This window comes from Eufriesea mexicana, unplaced genomic scaffold, assembly GCF_001483705.2.
Source record: "Eufriesea mexicana isolate 0111107269 unplaced genomic scaffold, ASM148370v2 scaffold3780, whole genome shotgun sequence".
Classification (NCBI taxonomy): Eukaryota; Metazoa; Arthropoda; class Insecta; order Hymenoptera; family Apidae; genus Eufriesea; species Eufriesea mexicana.
The window spans coordinates 364236-385086 of record NW_016911795.1 but is presented as its reverse complement, the minus strand read 5'-3'; the positions used below and the strand labels follow the sequence as shown (position 1 = coordinate 385086).

The 20851-nt window shown below is 42.4% G+C and overlaps 1 protein-coding gene across 8 annotated transcripts in view; it reads left to right on the top strand.

Moving 5' to 3' along the window:
* NfI (Nuclear factor I) overlaps nucleotides 1-20851 on the top strand; it is a 98407-nt gene that overhangs the window by 58357 nt on the left and 19199 nt on the right. For 5 of the 8 annotated variants that reach the window (XM_017905406.1, XM_017905400.1, XM_017905399.1 and 2 more), the window contains 4 exons: nucleotides 3078-3131; nucleotides 3262-3360; nucleotides 7424-7564; nucleotides 15674-15817. In XM_017905406.1, the coding sequence (XP_017760895.1) occupies nucleotides 3078-3131; nucleotides 3262-3360; nucleotides 7424-7564; nucleotides 15674-15817 (438 nt within the window). The remainder of the gene's footprint in view (nucleotides 1-3077; nucleotides 3132-3261; nucleotides 3361-7423; nucleotides 7565-15673; nucleotides 15818-20851) is intronic. The other 3 variants (XM_017905398.1, XM_017905404.1, XM_017905405.1) reach the window with 3 other exon arrangements.

Genomic DNA, 20851 nt, shown 5'->3' with positions numbered 1-20851 from the left:
TCGACCGTTCCCGAGGGAAACGCGTGCGAGTACGCGTACTCTCGCGCGCTCGCGCGTTTCACGCGTACACACGCTTCAAAGTCGGTGTGCCGTGCACGCGAGCATGTGACCATGCGTGCCGATGTGTGCTCGCTCTATAAATAAATAGGCGACGGACTTTTCCCTCTATCTTTCGAACACCGTGCTCGCTTATATGTTGATTTTCATTCGTGCCTCTACGAATACCTGAAATAAATATTCTCGTACCTGCGACTAATCCTGTACCCCTCTGCCTTCTCGACTGCGTTCTCTCGTGAAAAATTTATGTAACGAAAAATTCGAAACTAGCCGACGAGTTGTAAAACGTCTCGTGAAAACGTCTTCGATCCTAAAAGGATAATTTTGACGAGCAGAGGGGAGGCGGGATCGGCGGTGTCAGCGGTGAGGATAATATTTATTATAGTCAGTGGAGTATTATGACGTCAGTAACAAATTCTGTCGCTATTTTTAATAATTCTTGGAAAGGTGGATTAGATAGCTCGCCTTGTATAGTATGGTCAGTCGAAGGTGGGGGTTTATAGATATTCATACTGCATGGTTGTAATCGCTATCGACGTGCACCTATGAATATACATCGATACAGAGTGGAAACTCTACCCAGTTTCTCGTCTAACCCGACATTTTTTGAATTCTCGTTTTAGATTCAAGATCGTCGAAGAAAAAGTCGCAGAAGATAATTTGCACCCGGCAGATGCTTCGAGTTATTATAAATAAATCTTCCGTAATCTCCGTGTATTCGTGGCAGTTTTCACGTGCAGTTTTCTTTTCGGTTCACTCGAGGTATAAATTTTGAAAATCTTTTGAAAATCCAAAACTTCAATTTCGAAAGAATTATAGCGGATAGGTATGAACGATTTATTCGACGTTGTACGCCGTGCGACTCTCCGGTGCAGAGTTTTCGAGAAGGTTCTCGGAAAAGCCTGTAAGATGGCCGTCCTTGAGGCGGCGTCCCCGTGCCGTCGCCGCGAAACCTCTCGCGCACTCATGGATCACATGGTGTCAACAGATCCGCTCTCTATTATTGTTCCAAGAGCGAGCGTATCTATCGGTGTCTGCTAAAATTTCTGCGTCGCACACACGCACCTGTCGACCGGACCACTGGCCGACTAATTTTGCTGTTACTCCTCTAGAGGATCCTCCGTTAGCCACTGGATGTCGCAACCGATTCTCGGCAAAACGATCTCGTTGCCTCGTTAACGTGTTTTCTAAACCGACCAGCTCGTAAAACCAGACACGACGTTATGCTACATTGTAAATCGCAATTGTTAACTCGTAAATGGAAATTCCACGAAATTTCTGTCATTGTAATATCTCTCCTTTGAGGTTAGACTAGAGTTAACTTCTTTGAGGTTAGACTGGAGTCAAGTTCCTTAAAGTTAGACTGAATGAAATATTCTGTATTGTAATATTCTCATTTAAGAATTATAATTCGATATTTAAGAAACTTTATTCGATTATAATTCTTTCTTTAGATAATTTGCCATTTTTGAGGGCGCTTGACACAACCCACAGGTCGTTGTTTCTAACCTCAAATCAGAAAATAAAAGTTCAAAGGCGTCCATCCAATTATAACAATTTCCTTCTGTATATACTTGCAGATTTGGTTTCTTAATAAGAATTCGAGGAAATTCCTTTAGAAATAATATCCTGGAAACTCCAGTTCATTGCGGGTTCTCGTGGAAAATGGAGTATCAGCCTAAATGAAATATTCGAAGAAGCTAGCGAATTTTACGATTCGATTCTGTGGAATATGTGATTTTAATGCGACTCGGTTGGACTAAACCGAAATAGACTCGCATTAAAATCGCGCGTCTTGTCAGCCGTGTTCACCAGATAAATTCCGCGAGCTGCGAAAACAACAGCGTGCAATATCTCCGATATTTCCTCGTCAACCTTGGATCCTTGCGATTTTCAATCCCCTTCGATCACTCGTCAGCCGATCACTCTTCTCCCTCGGATTCCACGATCGGAAAGCGATCGCTTATCTCGGCGCTGTGGACACCGATATAAGCTTGACTCGTAATTAAAAATAACCCGAGAGTGAACGTATGTTTGTTAACGTCTATTTATAAGCGGTCGTTCGTCGGTTTTTCGGCGTTGTCGGGCAGTTGATCGAGGGTGTCGCGACGATTGTGAAACGTTTTTCCGAATCTCCATCCGCGCAGAAGGAATCCATCTTCTTCTCCTCTCTCTCTTTCTCTCTCTATCTCTCTTCGTTCCCACCACAGGCTCACCAACTGCCTCGTATACTCGCACACACATACACACGCGCGAATACTCTTTCTATCTGTCTCTGTCTCTTTCGAGAAGTCGAACACACGTTCCGGGCTCTCGTGTATTTCGGTGATATGTTGCGTAATGAGATTTGCGTAAGGTCCCGCGATATAAAACACCGTGTGACAGCGAAGGTGAGATGGGATGCCGAGAGGGTACCGTACTCCGAAATCCGAGTCCGGGGAATCCCAGCTTCCCCGATTCGTCTGGGTCAAACGGTTTCGCAACTTCGGGTTTCGAAAATCGCACAGGGATGATTTTGCAGAGGAAACTAGGTGAATAACTAGTCAGACAGTCCAAGAAATTAGTAAAGGCTAGAATTTTATTGACACGTCATTGTCAGAATTGACAGAGTTTTCGGTATACCCATGAAACAAACTGGGCAAAGAGAAGCATATGGACATGTCCTTATGGCATGATGCATATGACTCGAAACAGAGATGATTTTATGCTATAAGAACCTAGGTGTAATGTACAGTTTTAGCGTGTGATGAGGTTCTAGACTATGTACATATGTTAGACAAGGATTTTATGTTATAACAAAGCTAGCGAATGACTAGGTACTGTGCTGAACGTGTTAGCGAGCTGAAAATGACGTAGCGAAGGTACCAAGGAATGTTTGCGAAGGTAAAAGGGAAAGTTTCGAGTGGCAGGAATATGTAAAAGAATATTGGCTTGAAAACATAGCCCAAAAACTGTCCCGGATCTCGAAGAGATATCGGCTGAAAGAAAACTAACTTGCAAATCCTCTTCGATTGTTACAGAGGTCCTAAACGGCATCTGCAACGCGAGCAAGGAGGAAGAGAGGCGGCGAAAAGGTAAAGGAATAAATTTCTCTAAAACCCTCTCGACGATTTTTTTCATTGGTATCCCGCGAGTTGGCGCGTCAGTATTATCAGAGTTGAACGAACGAGCAACGCCTCATGGTCGGCTGGGTTCTGTTCCCAGGTGCAGGCTACCACGAACTATATAACGGTGTTGTCTGCAATGACACGATCCTAGCGACAGGTGTCTTCAGCTCCAAGGAGCTCTGGATGCTTTCAAAAGGTACGAGACGTAAGATCCTCTCTCTTCATCATCTATTGCATGGACCGGTTCACCGATCTAGGGTATCGAAAGTCTCCAGTAGTAATCTCTTTCACGTGAATAAGAAAAATCATTGAAAAGAACATGAGAAAAGTCGAATTAGCTGAAAACAGAATCCTATGGATGCTTTCGAAAGGTAATCAACGAATCGATATCTGGGAAACCTTTTGAAAGCATCCTCCGATGATGAAGTAGGAAGAAACTCGCTCCACGATACATTCTCGAGGCTGATTCTCGTGATCGAGCACGTCGTTATCCGTTCTATCGATGTCGATTTATCGTTAGAAACTTTATTCTTAGCCGTGGAACGCGATTCCACTCGACGGTTATCCTTTCGACATACCTGAGACCACTTCACTCCTCTTTCGCTATCAAGGACCCGATGAACGATTGGCACGCGTTGCGTGTGTACCGTGTCGGGCGTGCACAGTGGTCTGTTAGTGTAATCCGATCAGAAAAGGATTGTGCTCATGGCGAACGCCACTTGTTCGATGACTGCCACCCTCTGCAGCGAGCTGCGAATCTGGAAACGTAAATTTAGAATCTAGTCCTCTGCTCTCCACACGGGTATCGCGATTGGGCCGACGACGATGAACGTTCAAGGTTGTTTCGAATTCTTTCGCGAAGAGTAGCGGAGAAAAGAATAGAGGAATAGGCGGACGGTCAAGGTTGTTGATGGCACTCGGAGCTCGTCCCATCGATAGAGCAGCGGAACCCAGTGTTATTGCCCGACATTGTCTGCCAATTTCCGTCACGAGCATATACAGAAGCCACCGAGGTGCCAGTCCCTCGGTTCCTTCTCTATTAGTCACCGATAATCGCACGGCCAAGTTTCACCTGTGCCTCTGCCGTCTATAGGACTCGTCAAACCATCTCAAACATCCTCAAACATCCTCAAACCCTTTCGAACACTTGGAACAGCCCGATCTTGGTCTCCCGGCGCCTTTCAAACGACTTCAAACCCCCTTCAAACGTCTTCAAACGTCTTCAAACGTTCCTCAAACTTTCTCAAACACTCGCAGGCTATCTACGAATTCCTTTCGTTTGGAACGAAAGCAAGATCAAGGCACGTTACTGCTCCTGGCCTGAAAATGAGACGATTATCGATTGGCAGTTGGGCAGAACGATCCACCGTTCATCGAAATCCATTTTCATCGGGGTCCACGTCGAAGGGAGCAACGTGGCACGCGTGCACCGCTACTAAATGGAATAATAGGGCAGGGGAGCGCGTATTGAGAAGCGGCGCGAGCCTCGAAACGCCTCGACGTATGCATCTGCACTCTTCCTCCCTCCTTCGCCCCTTCCTCCCCATCCTCCTCCACCTCCTCCTCTTCCTCCTCCTTTTGCCACTCCCTCTCTCTCCCCCTGCCGCACCTCGCGTCACCGTGGCAGGAGATTAGTATGCAACCCGGTGTATTAATAGACGGGGAACAATGCTCACGGCCTCAGAGGCTGCTGAGAGAGCCTCGCAGCTCTCTTTCTCTCGCCTCTCCCTCTGTCCTCCTCTATCGCCGGATGAGCCAGCTCCCTTCTGCCGATCTTTGCAACTCGATCGAAAGGCTTTTTCTAATGTCCCTCTAGGTCTGACTAGCTATCAGAAGGGACTCCACTTGGTCCTATTCGAAATTTCCCACCTGGAGTCACTCTCAAGGATGAGAAGTTAGGCTGGGGGTCCTGGTTAGAGCGTTTCAGCTCGTCATACATTCGCTGCAAGAGTTATTCTCATTCGAGACACTGTTTTAGGTTCGGGATAGTCCAACCGGTTGAAAGACGACGTTCCAAGAGCAACGAAAATGTTTCTAATCCAAAAGCAACGGAGATTCCTGTGCTCTGCAAATCCTCGGAAGAGACTCTTCAGCGTGAACAAAAGACGCGCCACTTTCACAGTCCCCCCTCTGCTCCGCGCTTCTCGCAAGCGCGAAAGACTCCCAGTGGCTTCATCCCCAACGTACCTAGCCCTCGATCATCGTTTCCCCATCAATCTCAATACCGCATCGGACGAGGACGCGCCACGGGGGGTTAACCGTCCGACAATGCCCACCCCCCGACGCCGCTGGCCAGGCGTAGGAATTTTTTCAAAGTTCACCAACTGGTCCAGGTCCTCTCCGCGTTCCGTTGGAAAAACGTGAATCAACGGTGGAGAGAAAAAAGACCGTGAATCAGTGTCCCGACGCCGTGCGCGATTTTCCACGAATTTTTTTCCAACCCTCGGATACGTCACTGGTTTTTTGTCAACAATGCACTCGGCCACACACGCGCTCGCGGACACACATAGACAGGCCTGCACACACGTGTAGGAGTCTCGAGCGGGAAAATGGTAGGCCCGCAGGGGGGCAGTATTTTCCAGGGATTTTTTTTTCTCTGCCGATGTGAGAGCCACAGCACACGTACGGTGGATAAAAAGGGGCGCAATTTCCGCGGGGTGGAGGCCTAGCTCGGCTGATGTGAAATAGAGAAGAATATCCTGTCGGTGGTGACGGTGGACGACGTGCAAGACGGGGCATAATAGAAACACGCCGCCCCTGGGGGACCGGGTGGGTTTTAGTTGCGGAATTCGGACGGTCGCCGGGCAAATGTATGGAGAAGGGGTATGGAGTTAGGGTGATTGGGATCTTCTAGAATGGTATTTGCCTTGTTCAGTCGCTAATTCTCGCCGGAAAGGTGGGTCCAGGTTCTCTATGCAAATTCCTTTAATTCCTTAGGAACTAATGCAAAGACGTTACGCAACCGACGGAGTTGTTGCTTGAAAAAGACCAGCCTGGGGTATCCTCGCGCGTGAATTAACATACAGGCATCGAGATAGGGGAAGTTTATTCTCCCTCAACCTACCAACTTCCCGCGCTAATGTAAAAACTTACCGTTACCTTGGTAATCCCTGCGCACCGAAAGTCCCTAGACTTCTCCCTAAATAATTACCCAGCGAGACAGCCTCGCGGTTCCAACTCCGTGTAAAGCCAGGGTACTTCCTCCGCTGTTTCCATAGCTGGCAGATGAGTTAGGCTACTGCGTGACGCAATCTATCGCGAATTGGCGAAAAAGTCCGCGGATGTATCGGAGATGTTGCGGATACCAGTCGCGGAATCGGTTAGTGCTTTACTAGCGGGTCGCTTACACAAGATGCAAATTCTACGGCAGTAGCTCAACCTAATTGGTCGTTGACCGTCGTGCCACGGGGAGATCCCTATATTTACGCGTCGCCAACTGCGACAAACTGGAATCCTATTATTTTACGGTGGCGCTGATTCAGCGCAACGTGTAACTGGAGCGTATTCTAATGGCCGGCACCACGATTAATTAACCGATCCCACCGCCACCATCATCCCTTCCACCACCCCACCCCCGAAACCCCAACGTTCGTCCCTCCTTGGAACACGGCTGTGTTTACGCGGCCCACGACGACCGTGTGTGCACTCTCTATCTCCGTCTCCGTCCGCTACGCGTCGCTCCCGACTTCTCGGCAACACGATTTAGGGCGGAATCGATGGATAATTGGCGGTATTAATCGTCGGTGGGAAGGTTTGATTGGTCGTTGGATGTTGCTAGGGATTAAACGGGATCGTTTTGCCCTCACGTGGACTGGATAAATCGTCGAAGTGGAGCGAGTTCGATCATATGGAGCTTGGTAATTTACTTCGTTTCCCTCGATCATTCGATATCCTAGATAACCCAAAACGGTACGGTAACTTCCTCGGCGATTCGTTCGATGCATGGTATAGGACGTTTTACGAGTTACACGTCGGAGATCGGAAATGTTGGTTTCGCGAGATCCTAGAGTTTCGCATCGAACGTAACCGCCGCGAGGGAGAGATGAAAATTCCTCCTCCGGCTGAGAGGCAAGGTAGGGGGAAGGTTCTCGAAGGAAAACGCGCGGAAGTGCGATTTCCTCGGGAATCGAGACCGCAAGAAGACAAACACGACGAAGACCACGACGAAGACTACGACTTAGGGAGGAGGACGACGAGGAGGAGCGGATGACGTACGAACGCGCGAGGATCCGTAACCGCTAATGTGTGTCTGGTTTCAGCGTCCATACTGCATGACCTCAGCGACATGCAGCCTCAAATAAACGCGATCAAAATAGAGCACCCGCCGTACTACTGCAGCAGCTACACCCCTCCGTCCGCAGCCACGGCCGCGGATCATGCTCAGCCAGCGGCTAGCTTCAGTGAGTTTCAAAACCTCTACGTTCGTCCTTATTTTTAGTGGATGCACGCTGTCACCCGGTTCCGCACGGATTTCTATCTTGCCGTCTCTCTTCAGCCCGCGATGCATAGACAGACGCGGAACGTCGCGACGCGTATCGTTCTGCGCGACCATTTCGGATTCGCTGGTCGGAGAGAGAGAGAGGCGAGGAACCGGAGTCGAAGATGTGATTGATTGGCAAACGATGGATCGGGAACGGGGAGAGGCAGAATAATTGATAGCGTTTCGAATTAAAGGGCTGCCATCGGAAAGAGTTTAAATCGGGAAAGCTGTTGCTCGATGGCTTATCAATTGGACACTTTTGGAATTCGTTCTTTGAGAGGTTAGGATTTATTTAGCACCAATTTCTTTTCCGATTCGTCGCGAAGTTAGAGGTTTAAAGAATGCTTCGTGTTTGAAGATGCATTGAGATTCGGAATTCCGGGTATAAATTCTAAATTTTTAGGTTATGTACGAATTTATAATATCAAATCGGAGGCTTCGCGGTACACATCGTTGCGAATCGATGGTGTTATAATTGAGAACGTCCCGTGTAGGAAACTTGGTAATTCGAAGCACGGGCGTTATAAATGTTCGAGTTGGAGAGGTTATGTGTTTCCATTATCGTAATTCGAGGCGTACGAATTATAGCGACGGTGATTCGTCTCATTACGAGTGCGAAGACGGGTAATTCGGAACATCTCGAATGGGAAAGTTGGACTCGCAACGCGACGGATCGGGCGCAGCGTGATTGAGAGCGCCGCGACTCGTGGCGCCACTGATCCCCGCGCGGCGGCTCGCGACACTATAACTCAGCGTTGCGTTTCGCTTCGCAGTAACGCGTAGCTCGTGGCGCCGGGAATCGATGATTCGTAATTGAAATCTGTAAGAATCGAAGCGGCACGGATGATAATCCGAACCCATCGCGGTCTCGCCCCTTTTGCCTTGCAGAAACTCGCATCGCTGTGCAATCGGTCGCGAAACGGTGCGTCACGGTACGATGCACCGCGACGCTGCGCCTCCCCCCACCCCCCTCCGTGCACCTACACACGGACCTTGTTTACCGGCCGCCGGTTTGCGAAACCGCGATTTCACGGTATTTTTATCGTTTTTCTACGCGCCCACTAAAATTAAACCGTTCGAGGACACCGGGCAACTATGCGGAATCGCTTTTCACGCCGCGTGCATCTTCTCGAATACCTTCGCAAACAGTCCATCGGGCCATCGTTAACCCTTTCGACACGCCACCCCCCAAAGTGAATACGTTTTCGATGCATGGACATAGGATTTGTACGTTGCTCGTAGATAAATGCACTATACAGTGTGCCTCATTTAAATCGAATATCTAAATAATTTCCGATATTATTGAAGATAGAACAAAAATATCTATAGGGTGTTTAAATAGTTTGCAGTCGTCAGTATACCTGATGATAGTAAGGAAAACGTTTTTCGAGGATATTTCGAAGTGGAAAAAATTTAGACGATTTGTTTAAACAGGACACTCTGTATATGTAATAAATTGCACCAGTGGTTCTCAATCCGTGATAAGATAAATATTCCCAATTTTATACCCGAGTATTACACTTTTCAATTTCGTACGCCTAAAAATGAATGAATCGGGTCTTAATTGATGTACAGGGTGTCTCATTTAACTGGACTACAGCTGTCAAAAGAATATTCTCATACAATCATCTTTCGGTCATAGTGATTTAAAAAGATTCTTTTGTAAGATCAATATACACCAGACCTTTTACCTTTTAATTTGCAATATAATACCCTGTGACGAGAATACAAACTCCAATTCGCATCGTCCGACACCTTTGACCAATCTCCTAGCTGTAATTTACGTCATCCTGCCGCATAAAATGGCGGATGTACAGAACACCTCGTACATAACCTCTAATAAAAGCGAATCTACGTTACACATATATATCCATCTTCCATACTTAACCTCAAAATTTTTGAAACGTCCCCGTGTACCCATCGAATATATCAACCCCTCCATTTTACGGAACGCTATAATAGGTAGCTATAATCGATAAAATTCGTCATTTACGACGTAATAAGACCCGTCGCGCGCGATGATAACGGGGGTAATAATAAATTTATAAGTGAAGGAATCGCGCGCGATGGCCGCAACGGCTCGAATCGAATTCAACGATTCGGGGTCCCGAGTAACAAATTCCCGACGGTCAGGGGTCGAAAGATTCTTTTTTCCTTCTGCTCCGCGGGTTCAATCTCATCCCGTCGGCTTATCGCGCGGTCCTTTGTTATCGGGATCTACTTTGCTCAGCGTTCTATAGATCATTTTCCCTATATATTTCTCCCTTTCCGTTCTCTATTTTCTTTCTATTCTCCGCTCCGGCCCGGCTTTATCGCGTCTCTCTCTTTCTTCCCCCCCCCCCCCCCCCTGCGACCCCATGCACACACGCCACGGAACGGAAGTCGCTGGATGGAGATGAAAAAGAGGAATAACTTCCGGCTGAAGCCTTTCGGGGGAAAAAAAGATTCGGGGGTGGAACGGGGGTGGAATAATAGGGACTCGCGAAGGCAAAGTGTTTCTCGCGCTAATTTGAGGGTGATAAAAGAGTTTGGATTCTTTTGAAGATTTTTTTGGGAAGGGAGTAATATATTAAGTTGATGTTGCTAGTATTATTTTTATTTAGGGGAATTTTTTGGGACGTTCGTGGTAAAATATAAGACACTAGCATTAGAGAATAACACTATTAGATAGATTGCTATAAAATCGGTATATTCCTAGTAGAAAATGGAAGTTTCGGTAACATATTTAATATTAACAATTTTAATTCAAAAATTTTGAAATTGGTGTTTCTTTTCAATTTTTAATAAATATATATAATAAAATATAGGACACTAGCATCAGATAATAACACTGTTAGATAGATTGCTATAAAATCGGTATATTCCTAATAGAAAATGGAAGTTTCGTTAACATATTTAATATTAACAATTTTAATTAAAAAATTTTGAAATTGGTGTTTCTTTTTAATTTTTAAGAAATATATATAATAAAATATAGGACACTATATATAGATAGATTGCTATAAAATCGGTATATTCCTAGTAGAAAATGGAAGTTTCGGTAACATATTTAATATTAATAATTTTAATTTAAAAATTTTGAAATTGGTGTTTCTTTTTAATTTTTAAGAAATATATATAATAAAATATAGGACACTATATATAGATAGATTGCTATAAAATCGGTATATTCCTAGTAGAAAATGGAAGTTTCGGTAACATATTTAATATTAATAATTTTAATTTAAAAATTTTGAAATTGGTGTTTCTTTTTAATTTTTAAGAAATATATATAATAAAATATAGGACACTATATATAGATAGATTGCTATAAAATCGGTATATTCCTAGTAGAAAATGGAAGTTTCGGTAACATATTTAATATTAATAATTTTAATTTAAAAATTTTGAAATTGGTGTTTCTTTTTAATTTTTAAGAAATATATATAATAAAATATAGGACACTATATATAGATAGATTGCTATAAAATCGGTATATTCCTAGTAGAAAATGGAAGTTTCGGTAACATATTTAATATTAATAATTTTAATTTAAAAATTTTGAAATTGGTGTTTCTTTTTAATTTTTAAGAAATATATATAATAAAATATAGGACACTATATATAGATAGATTGCTATAAAATCGGTATATTCCTAGTAGAAAATGGAAGTTTCGGTAACATATTTAATATTAATAATTTTAATTTAAAAATTTTGAAATTGGTGTTTCTTTTTAATTTTTAAGAAATATATATAATAAAATATAGGACACTATATATAGATAGATTGCTATAAAATCGGTATATTCCTAGTAGAAAATGGAAGTTTCGGTAACATATTTAATATTAATAATTTTAATTTAAAAATTTTGAAATTGGTGTTTCTTTTTAATTTTTAAGAAATATATATAATAAAATATAGGACACTATATATAGATAGATTGCTATAAAATCGGTATATTCCTAGTAGAAAATGGAAGTTTCGGTAACATATTTAATATTAATAATTTTAATTTAAAAATTTTGAAATTGGTGTTTCTTTTTAATTTTTAAGAAATATATATAATAAAATATAGGACACTATATATAGATAGATTGCTATAAAATCGGTATATTCCTAGTAGAAAATGGAAGTTTCGGTAACATATTTAATATTAATAATTTTAATTTAAAAATTTTGAAATTGGTGTTTCTTTTTAATTTTTAAGAAATATATATAATAAAATATAGGACACTATATATAGATAGATTGCTATAAAATCGGTATATTCCTAGTAGAAAATGGAAGTTTCGGTAACATATTTAATATTAATAATTTTAATTTAAAAATTTTGAAATTGGTGTTTCTTTTTAATTTTTAAGAAATATATATAATAAAATATAGGACACTATATATAGATAGATTGCTATAAAATCGGTATATTCCTAGTAGAAAATGGAAGTTTCGGTAACATATTTAATATTAATAATTTTAATTTAAAAATTTTGAAATTGGTGTTTCTTTTTAATTTTTAAGAAATATATATAATAAAATATAGGACACTATATATAGATAGATTGCTATAAAATCGGTATATTCCTAGTAGAAAATGGAAGTTTCGGTAACATATTTAATATTAATAATTTTAATTTAAAAATTTTGAAATTGGTGTTTCTTTTTAATTTTTAAGAAATATATATAATAAAATATAGGACACTATATATAGATAGATTGCTATAAAATCGGTATATTCCTAGTAGAAAATGGAAGTTTCGGTAACATATTTAATATTAATAATTTTAATTCCAAAATTTCGAAATTGGTGTTTGTTTTTAATTTTTTAATACTTACATAACCTATTTCTAAATCAATCTAAAGTCTCATTTCTGATACAAAGCTTCCATCTTTGTGTGTGCGAAAATTCTACCTTTTGTCAAATTCCTAACCTCAAAGCACCTATACATAACCCTTCTTTTTATTACAATTTATTTGCCAAATATCGTATTACGATACTCTATTCCCAAATTAATATAAAGTCTCATTTCAAATACAAAATTACCAACTCCATGCTTCAAAAGATACCACCTTCCACCAAACTCGTAACGTCGAGCAACCTAACCTCAAAATCCCACGTCCCACAAATTTCGCGGCCAAACCAAATGCATCCCAACACGAAACGTTTCTGCAACGAAGCTAACTTCGTTTCCCAAAAATGCTATCATGGAACTCGCAGCGAACCCTAACCCCAACCCACCTGGAAGCATCTCGCAGCAAGAACCACCCCCGTGTAGCATCGCGAAGCGAACGCAGCGTCCTAACCCTCGTCTAGCGCAAGAAGCAGAAATATTCGAGCGATACGAGGCAAGAAATACGGACGTACGAGTCAGAAAGCAAGAAGACGAGTTGGGAGGGGTTCGGGGTGAACGTTAAGACTTCCTAGCGCGAAAGTTCGGGCTCTTTGCGCTCGGGGGGCTGGAACGGCGGCGGATAGACGGAATTTACGGACGGAATAAAATGACCACTTTCTCGGGCAAAGTACACACGCGAGCACACGCACGCGGGCTCGGCCGTGTGTGTGGGACGCGACGTGGACCGGGGCTTGGGCGTCGAAGGGACGGGGTGCAGGAAAAATTCCGGCAATAAGCATAGCTGGACCACGGCCAACCCCGTTTCCCCCGGCTGCTCCCTTTTTATCATACATACGTTGCCTTTATAGCGGCCGCGGGACACTTGATTGACTGTATTGTCGTTAAATTAACGACCGGCGTAAATATCGCGGTGCCCCCGTGAACGAAGCTAATTTTATTGCCGCGGAACGACCGCCTCCCGGCTCCAGCCTGCATGCAAATCCGCTAAACAGATTTATTCTTCTTATTATTATTTCTCCAACCCTCGCATTCTTCCCTCGCCGATGGACATTTTGCAAAAGTCCCCGGTGTCTTTGGTGCCAAGGACGCGGGGTGGGGGTGGCTCTGAGCGGAGATTTCTATATCGTGGAAATAAATCCTCGACTGTCGAATTAATTCTTCTCGTGATACAGTACAGTACAGATTTGGGCAAATTTTTACCGAAATTTGGACTACATACACACCCTGCAGAGAAATTAAGGGATGAAAATCTCGTCGATCTTTAAAATTCCGCAAGTTCCCGAAGGAACGTGATAGGGTGTTCAAGTTGGGCTCGTTTTAAAGCTTCGAGTCTCTAGTTTGACACATGCTAATAGTCGAATCTCGAAAATTTTTTTATTTCGAAAAATAAAATGAAAAATTGGGGTAGTTGTTTCTCGGAACCTTGGCAAGATCGAAGGACACTGCGGAGCTTGATTATTTTTTCTTCCCATTTATTTTGTAGTGAGATCATAGAGGGATGTTTCCTCTTTACAGGGACCCCATGAAAGTTGGGGCACGATTTTTTTTTACCGAATATTCGCGAATATTCTCGTATCAGTAAAATAACTGGCAAAGTAATTAATAAACAAAATTTATTTGAATTAGGGGTAATAGTAAGGGGTTGTTAAAAAGAAAATTGGAAGGAAAAATACATTTTATTTTGTCACGTGATAAATGTATTGCTTGTGCACGATTTATTATAAATTTGCGAGTGGAGGGGATGAATCTGGGGTTTTCGTTGGTATAATAATCGAAGGGTGGCTCGTAGAATTTAATTCGTGGTAGAATTTCCAAGCAGAATATTCAAAGAAGACAGGAATATCTTCATGAAAGGAAGATACTTTTACCTTCTTTGTCAGCTCGTTTGAATGCAGATGCAGAAGAATATGAAATAGGAACCGCAAGGGTGGGATAAGGAAGCCTGTTTCCCCCTCGGAGTTTACTTTTCTCTGTCAGCTCCCAGTGTAATCTCATGCACTAAGACGCGCGTATCAAACGGAATAAAACAAGAACAAACGGGACCTACTTTTTCCGAACGATTACCCATACAAATCTCGCTGAAATTTCAAACCAAGTTCCTCTCTATCTTCGATCCACGAATCTCTGACATTACGTCACGCGTTATTCCACCCCATGTGTCTCTTAACTTTTAAAAGAAACTTCCCTCTTCCGTAATTTACATTCGTGCGAATTTCGAACATTTTTGGGTGACGTTTGACTTTTAATTTAGTTTACTTAATCGGGAGTGAAGCGATAAATTAAATCTTGAACCCTTTGCACTCGACATCTCAGTCGCCATTTAATCAGATTCTAAAGATGGATGGTAATTAATATATCAAATTTACAATTACCGAAAGATGCATGGAATAATTCTACGTTTTAAATTGCATACGATTTCTTATTTATTATTTTAAAAATATCGTCCACCTTATGGCAGAAATTCTTCGAATTACTATTTTCCTATAACGAGAAAATCGCCGAGTGCAAAGGGTTAATATTAATTTTAGAATTGTGCCATCCGTTATCTTTCAAAACAGCTTTCCCTTTTTATACTAACTAAATTTTTTAGATTAAAGAAATGACTGGAATCTTTTTAAAATTTATTTAAGTTTCTGAAAGAAATTAACAATTTTTATACTTTGATATGATAAATTTAATTGGTATTAGAACAGCATCTTCAACTTTGTGTGTTTCTTACCCCTACATACCCCTTAACACGTTAAGTGCCCAGCCCGTTTTGCTTGCCGTTCCGTTCAGGCCCAGATTCGGTCGTCAAGTGGGCCACTGGTGACGGGTGAAGTGTTCTCCGAGAGTTCTAAAATTCGGAGATATTGTACTAATTGTTACAACAGGAATTTCGAATCTTTAGGTTCAAAGATGGCGAAGAATTTAACACCAAAAGTTAGCACCTTTTGGTCCTAGTCTGGGCCGGTCCCTGAGGCCCATCAGGCCCGAACGGAAATACTAACGTCGATCTCTGAGGACTGGCGTGGCACTTAACGTGTTAACTGTCAAAAATAGCTTCCACTTATCCCCTCTTTCATGCTCAAATAAATTTCCAAAATTGAGAAAGTAGTTCGAACCTTCTTAACTTTAATTAAGTCCCTAAAATCGTAGACTTAATATAAGAAATTTAATTATTATTGGAACAGTGTTTGATATTTCGCAATTCTTTTTCCAGGCCCACCACCGGTGCATCAGCTCATAAGGAACGACAAGACTGAAAAGCCTCCAACGGTTTCCGTGTCGAGTGCGCCGACATTCTCGCCGGTGCTCAGGCCCGAGGATGGTCACCGTGGAATGGACTCTCCGCACTCGCAGACGGGTACGTGCCCACAAACAGCGCCCTCTTATCGAGATCTCTCGTACTTAAGTCCGCGATCACCTTTCGAATCGTTAAAATGGCTGCTGGAGACCGCCTGTCGAAATGGCTGCCACGGTCCTCCAAATGGAGGATCTCACCACGTTCTGATACCTTTTCCGAGACTTTTGTCTGCTCGTGTACGTCCCTGAAGGCGTACAAATTTTTAAGAATTTTCAATTTCGAAGAAATTCGTTTAAAATAAGATCAGATATTGTATGTACATACCAAAAGAGACTTTTAAATTCTGTGAGAATAGCGAGATCCTCCATCAGCCAGATGTTGGCAGCGAGCGCTAATTTGTGGCATCTTAACACGTGGACGCCATTTCCGGAGGTTATGTGACAGAAAAGCGTCGGGAAGAATTCCTGCAGACACTCGTTTCACTCGAACTACCCTCGAATTAGCCGTTTCTGTGTTGTACGAGATCGGTCCGTATAATTTATACGCAGTTCTTCGTAAGATTGGAATTCTAACCTCAAAATGAAAAGACGCCTGCTTTGCGTTACGGTGAATAAAAATTGTGCAATATAGAAACGACTACATCTCGAAAGTAGTGTCGAAAGAGACAGTCATCCGCATTAACACTAAACCTACCACTGTCAAATAACCTGTGAAAAGGAAAAGAAGCTTTAAAAATCGAAATAACAGGCGGTATTGAGAAAATGACTATACTATTGGAAGAAAAATCATAAAGGCGATTAAGATGATATTAAACGCGGAATTTTTAATGAAAGTTTGGTGATTTAGACTGTGCTAGGTTTAGTGTTGATTTTTCCCGTCCTTTCTGCATCGCGAACGCTGTCCCAAAATGGCGGCCATGTGTCAAGATTCCCTCTCCCATAAAGATTCTTAACGATCCCGTTTAGAGAAAAATAGGAAAAAATATATCTCGAAAGCGAGTTTTCTTTTAACGTAGCGTTTGATTATGGGGAGTCCACTGTAAGTACTCTGCATACCGGAATGCACACTCGCTAGACCGGAAATACGGCTAAAGACACAAAGAACACAGAGACTGTCCGACGAGTATTGCGTTATCTCGAGCCTCCACCCTTTTTTGACACCTGTCTCACCCCTAACATCTAACTTTCCCAAGTTTTCTCTCTGCCTTTCTGTTCGTCAGTCCCGGAAGTTGCCACAGCAGAGAGTAGGATAAGATCTCGGAGCAAGATCTCTGTCCCTGTCTCTCTCGCGCTTCAGTATTGTCCGCTTGTTTGCCTGACGAGTTCACTAATAAGAGTATCCTAACGTCATCGACGAGCAACGTGAGAGAAAACGCGACAGTCCCTCGAGGAACGCCGGAAGCGACAGCCGGAAGGTGGAACGGTCCCCTTTGCTTCCGTTGCCACTTTAGCTGGCTTGCAACACAGCGGTCGTCGACGAAACGATCGCGGTCTGCGTTGTCCATCGGCGAAACGAGCTCGGCGCTGCGGTCTTGCGACGCTACACGTTTGAATTTCCCGCGCTTTCCGGGCGACCTTACGTCATAGAGTACGCAGAGTTTTCGTGGTGTTCGCGGCACGGTGAGCGACAGAAACGTTCGTGTGACTTCGATGACTGGTTTCCAACGATTTTTATTCGTCCATAATACAATTTTCTAGATTTTCACTAGAAAATTTACTAGATTCGTAAATACTTGGATTTTTATGCGTGACAAATTTGTATAGCGTAGTGTATAGTGTCTAGTAACTTTCTGTTGACAAATCATTTCAATTCCTAGTTTCTTTAATATTATTACGTTTCCCGAATCGGGTATTTTTACTCTCATAACCTACAAATTTTTCGCTTTTTTAATCCATCTAAAGTGTCATTTAATACACGTGCCTTTTTTTTGAAATTTTTATTATCGGAAAATAACGAAATTGGCGAAATTAGCGAAATTAGTTCTAAATTTTCTGACACTCACTGTTCCTAAATTTTGTCCCCAGCCCGTTGGTGATTAGATATCCCGGTTCTGTACTCGCCACGTGAAATTGTAAGGATAATTACGTTTCACCAGAACATCTGGATATCGAGGTGACCGAAAAAGCGTGCAATTTATTCACGGTTACACGATCTCGGTGTACCTAAGCGTCATCGATTCTTCGCGCGGCTTCCCATGCACTCCATTCCCGGAAGTGTTCTTTCCCTCCACCCCATCCACAGGGCTGTTATGCGTTTTTAATGTGCATCCTCGTTGCACCGTGCGCCGGGCTCGAGTGCATCGTCGGCGATTTGGCGCCTCGAATGTCCAGTGTGCGATAGACCCAAACTGAGCTCAGCCAGGCATCATGTAAGTAAATCGATCACCGGGGATTGCTGGATCTCGATCCCCGCGGGACAGGCCGCGAATCGAGCCGGGAGAACGATCCTCGGGCGTCGCGACGACCCTCGCTAACCCACTTCGAGCCAGTCGAGCAGGCGATACGATGCGAAAATTGATGGAATAATCTCGCGAAAAGTAGGCTAATTGTGACTCGAAATTGCTCGATACTCGTTCTTTTTTTTTTCTTCTTTCTCTCTCTTTGTTTTTACTTTATGACGTTTTTTCTTTAAAGATCGGCAGATTACTGGCCAGTAGCAAAATCTTGACATATATTGGGAAAATAAAAGAGATAAAATTGACCAATTGTAGGTGTAAGATTTTCACAATTTTTTGAAAATTCGGAAAATTGGAAAATTAATGCTAACTTCTTTTTCTGTAGAAATTGCAAGGTTACTTTTCAGTTGTAATATCTTGACATATATTGGCAAAATAAAAGAGGTAAAATTGGCCAATTACAGGTGTAGGGTGTCTTGTCAATTTTTTGGAAAATTGGAAAAATTGCTTCCACTTTCTTTCTGTCCAGAAATTAGATTGCTCTTCATCTGCCTACTAGATCAATAAAAATAAAAATAAACAGCTCCCTGTAATTATAAATTTCGATGCACTTTTGTAAAATCTCCATAGTTCTTCCTTCTCCAAAAATTGTATAATGCATCTTTGCTCGCGATATCTAGTTATATCTTCAACAAAAATAGTCAGGAAATTCATAAACTCGCGAAATCATTATTGTTAATGTCACCAAACGCGCGATGCGTAGACGTTACAATCTTCACCACGATTTTTATCGTCGATTTAAGGGTACGAAGGCCGTCGATGAGTCCGATTGTCCGATTCGAACGCGATACTTTTAAATTAGGAACGAGATGCTCGAAAGTAGGTTAGTGGGGCTCGACTTTTCGACCAGTCGAACGGACTGCGAGGACGTCCAAGAAACGAACGTTGGTCCTTGGACGAAACGAAAATCCTTGGAACGTAAGCTCGATCCGTTTCGACACGATATAACTACGCACACGGTTTGGAAAAAATTCCCCTTTAATAAACCAATAAAAAAGAAAATGTTTAAATTAAAAAATTCGGAGGTCAGTGTCCCCGGTTCGATAGGGCAGAGGTTGACGAGATGGAGGGGGAAGGTAGGGGGGCGATGCGAGGAAAAAGGATCGACAGGGGATCGAGAGAAGGAGATCCGGAAGAGCAAGGAGCGGAAATTTTCGAGCGATCCACGGGATCGATGATCGATGGCCGCGTGCAGCTGCAAGCAGACTTGCAAGCCGCGTGCAAGCCCCTAATGTCGCGTGAAAATGACGCGTGATGATCTCTGTTTCAGTCTGAGCCCGAGCGTAGAGAGAAGCTCGCTAAACTCGACTAAAAGGTACTTTGTGACTGGTTATTGACTGTTCTACATATATATATCTATACATATATATATACCTATATATCTATCTATATCTATATATATATTTGTTACGTATGAGTTACATACGTACGTATATCAATGTACATACGTGTATACGGGTACACGCGGCGGACGCGTGTCGTGTGCGTGGACCAGCTGTCCGTTTGATCGTGTGCTGGGTCTGCGTGTGTGTGGGTGGAACGTAGGTGGGAATTTTAAAGGCAATACGGTTTAAAATTCGTGATCATTGGTGTTGAGGTGAAGACTGGTAATTAATGGAAGAAAAAGAGATTGGAATTCGGAATTATTTCGTTTCGAATTTTCTTGTAGTACCGGGTTTTAATTTTTGAAATTAAAGAGGTTCGAGTTGGATTTGGAAATTTTAATATTTCGAGAGATTTTGAAATCGCGAAGCTTTTAAATTTGAAATGGGGATATAGGAAATGAGAAGTTTTTAATTTTAAAATTGGGATTTCAGAATTCCCGAATTTTTAATTTTTAGATTTAAATTTCGAAGCTTCCAAGATCCTAATTTTTAAATTTCCAAATTTCCAATTGTAAAATTGGGATTTAAAAATCCCCGAATTTTTAATTTTTAAATTCAAATTTCGAAACTTCCAAGTTCCTAATTTTCAAATTCGGATGTCTAAACTTCCAAATTTCCAATTTTAAAATTGGGATGTCAAAATTCCCAAATTTTTAATTTTCAAATTCTCATTCCGAGACTTCCAAATTTCTAATTTTAGAATTCGAATTTCCTATCTAAGAAACTTCTAATTTCCAACATTCCACCTACACTCACCTATAAATATCCCCCAAACTTCCCTAATCAACCACCTAATCTCCGAATACCTGAAAAGTAAAATAAGGATCGAAATTAAATTTCGAAAAGTCCAAGGACCCCTATAAAATTCTCTTCCTCAAGTGACAACGAACCAAGAGTGGAATGATCGATATAGCACCTATTCGTTTGATTTAAATACCCTGGAAGGGTCCGAATGGCGATTTACGTGATCGACATGGCGTCGGGTCGTTTGCAGATTTAATCCACGCACGCAGGCGATCGCACACGGTCGCTCGGCCGCGTTTCCAGGAGCACACGTGAGGAACGAACATCGGCGGGTGCCGGTAGCTGGCACCCCGGCACACGCGCGTCCACCATGAGGACTTCCGTTTCTCTAACACCGCGTGTCCGTGTACGCGTGTATGTATGCACATGCATCACGATGTCGTATATATACGCTCGAATATTTTTCTATATTGCTGTCACGTTTGTCATTTTTCCTTTCCAATGGTTGTT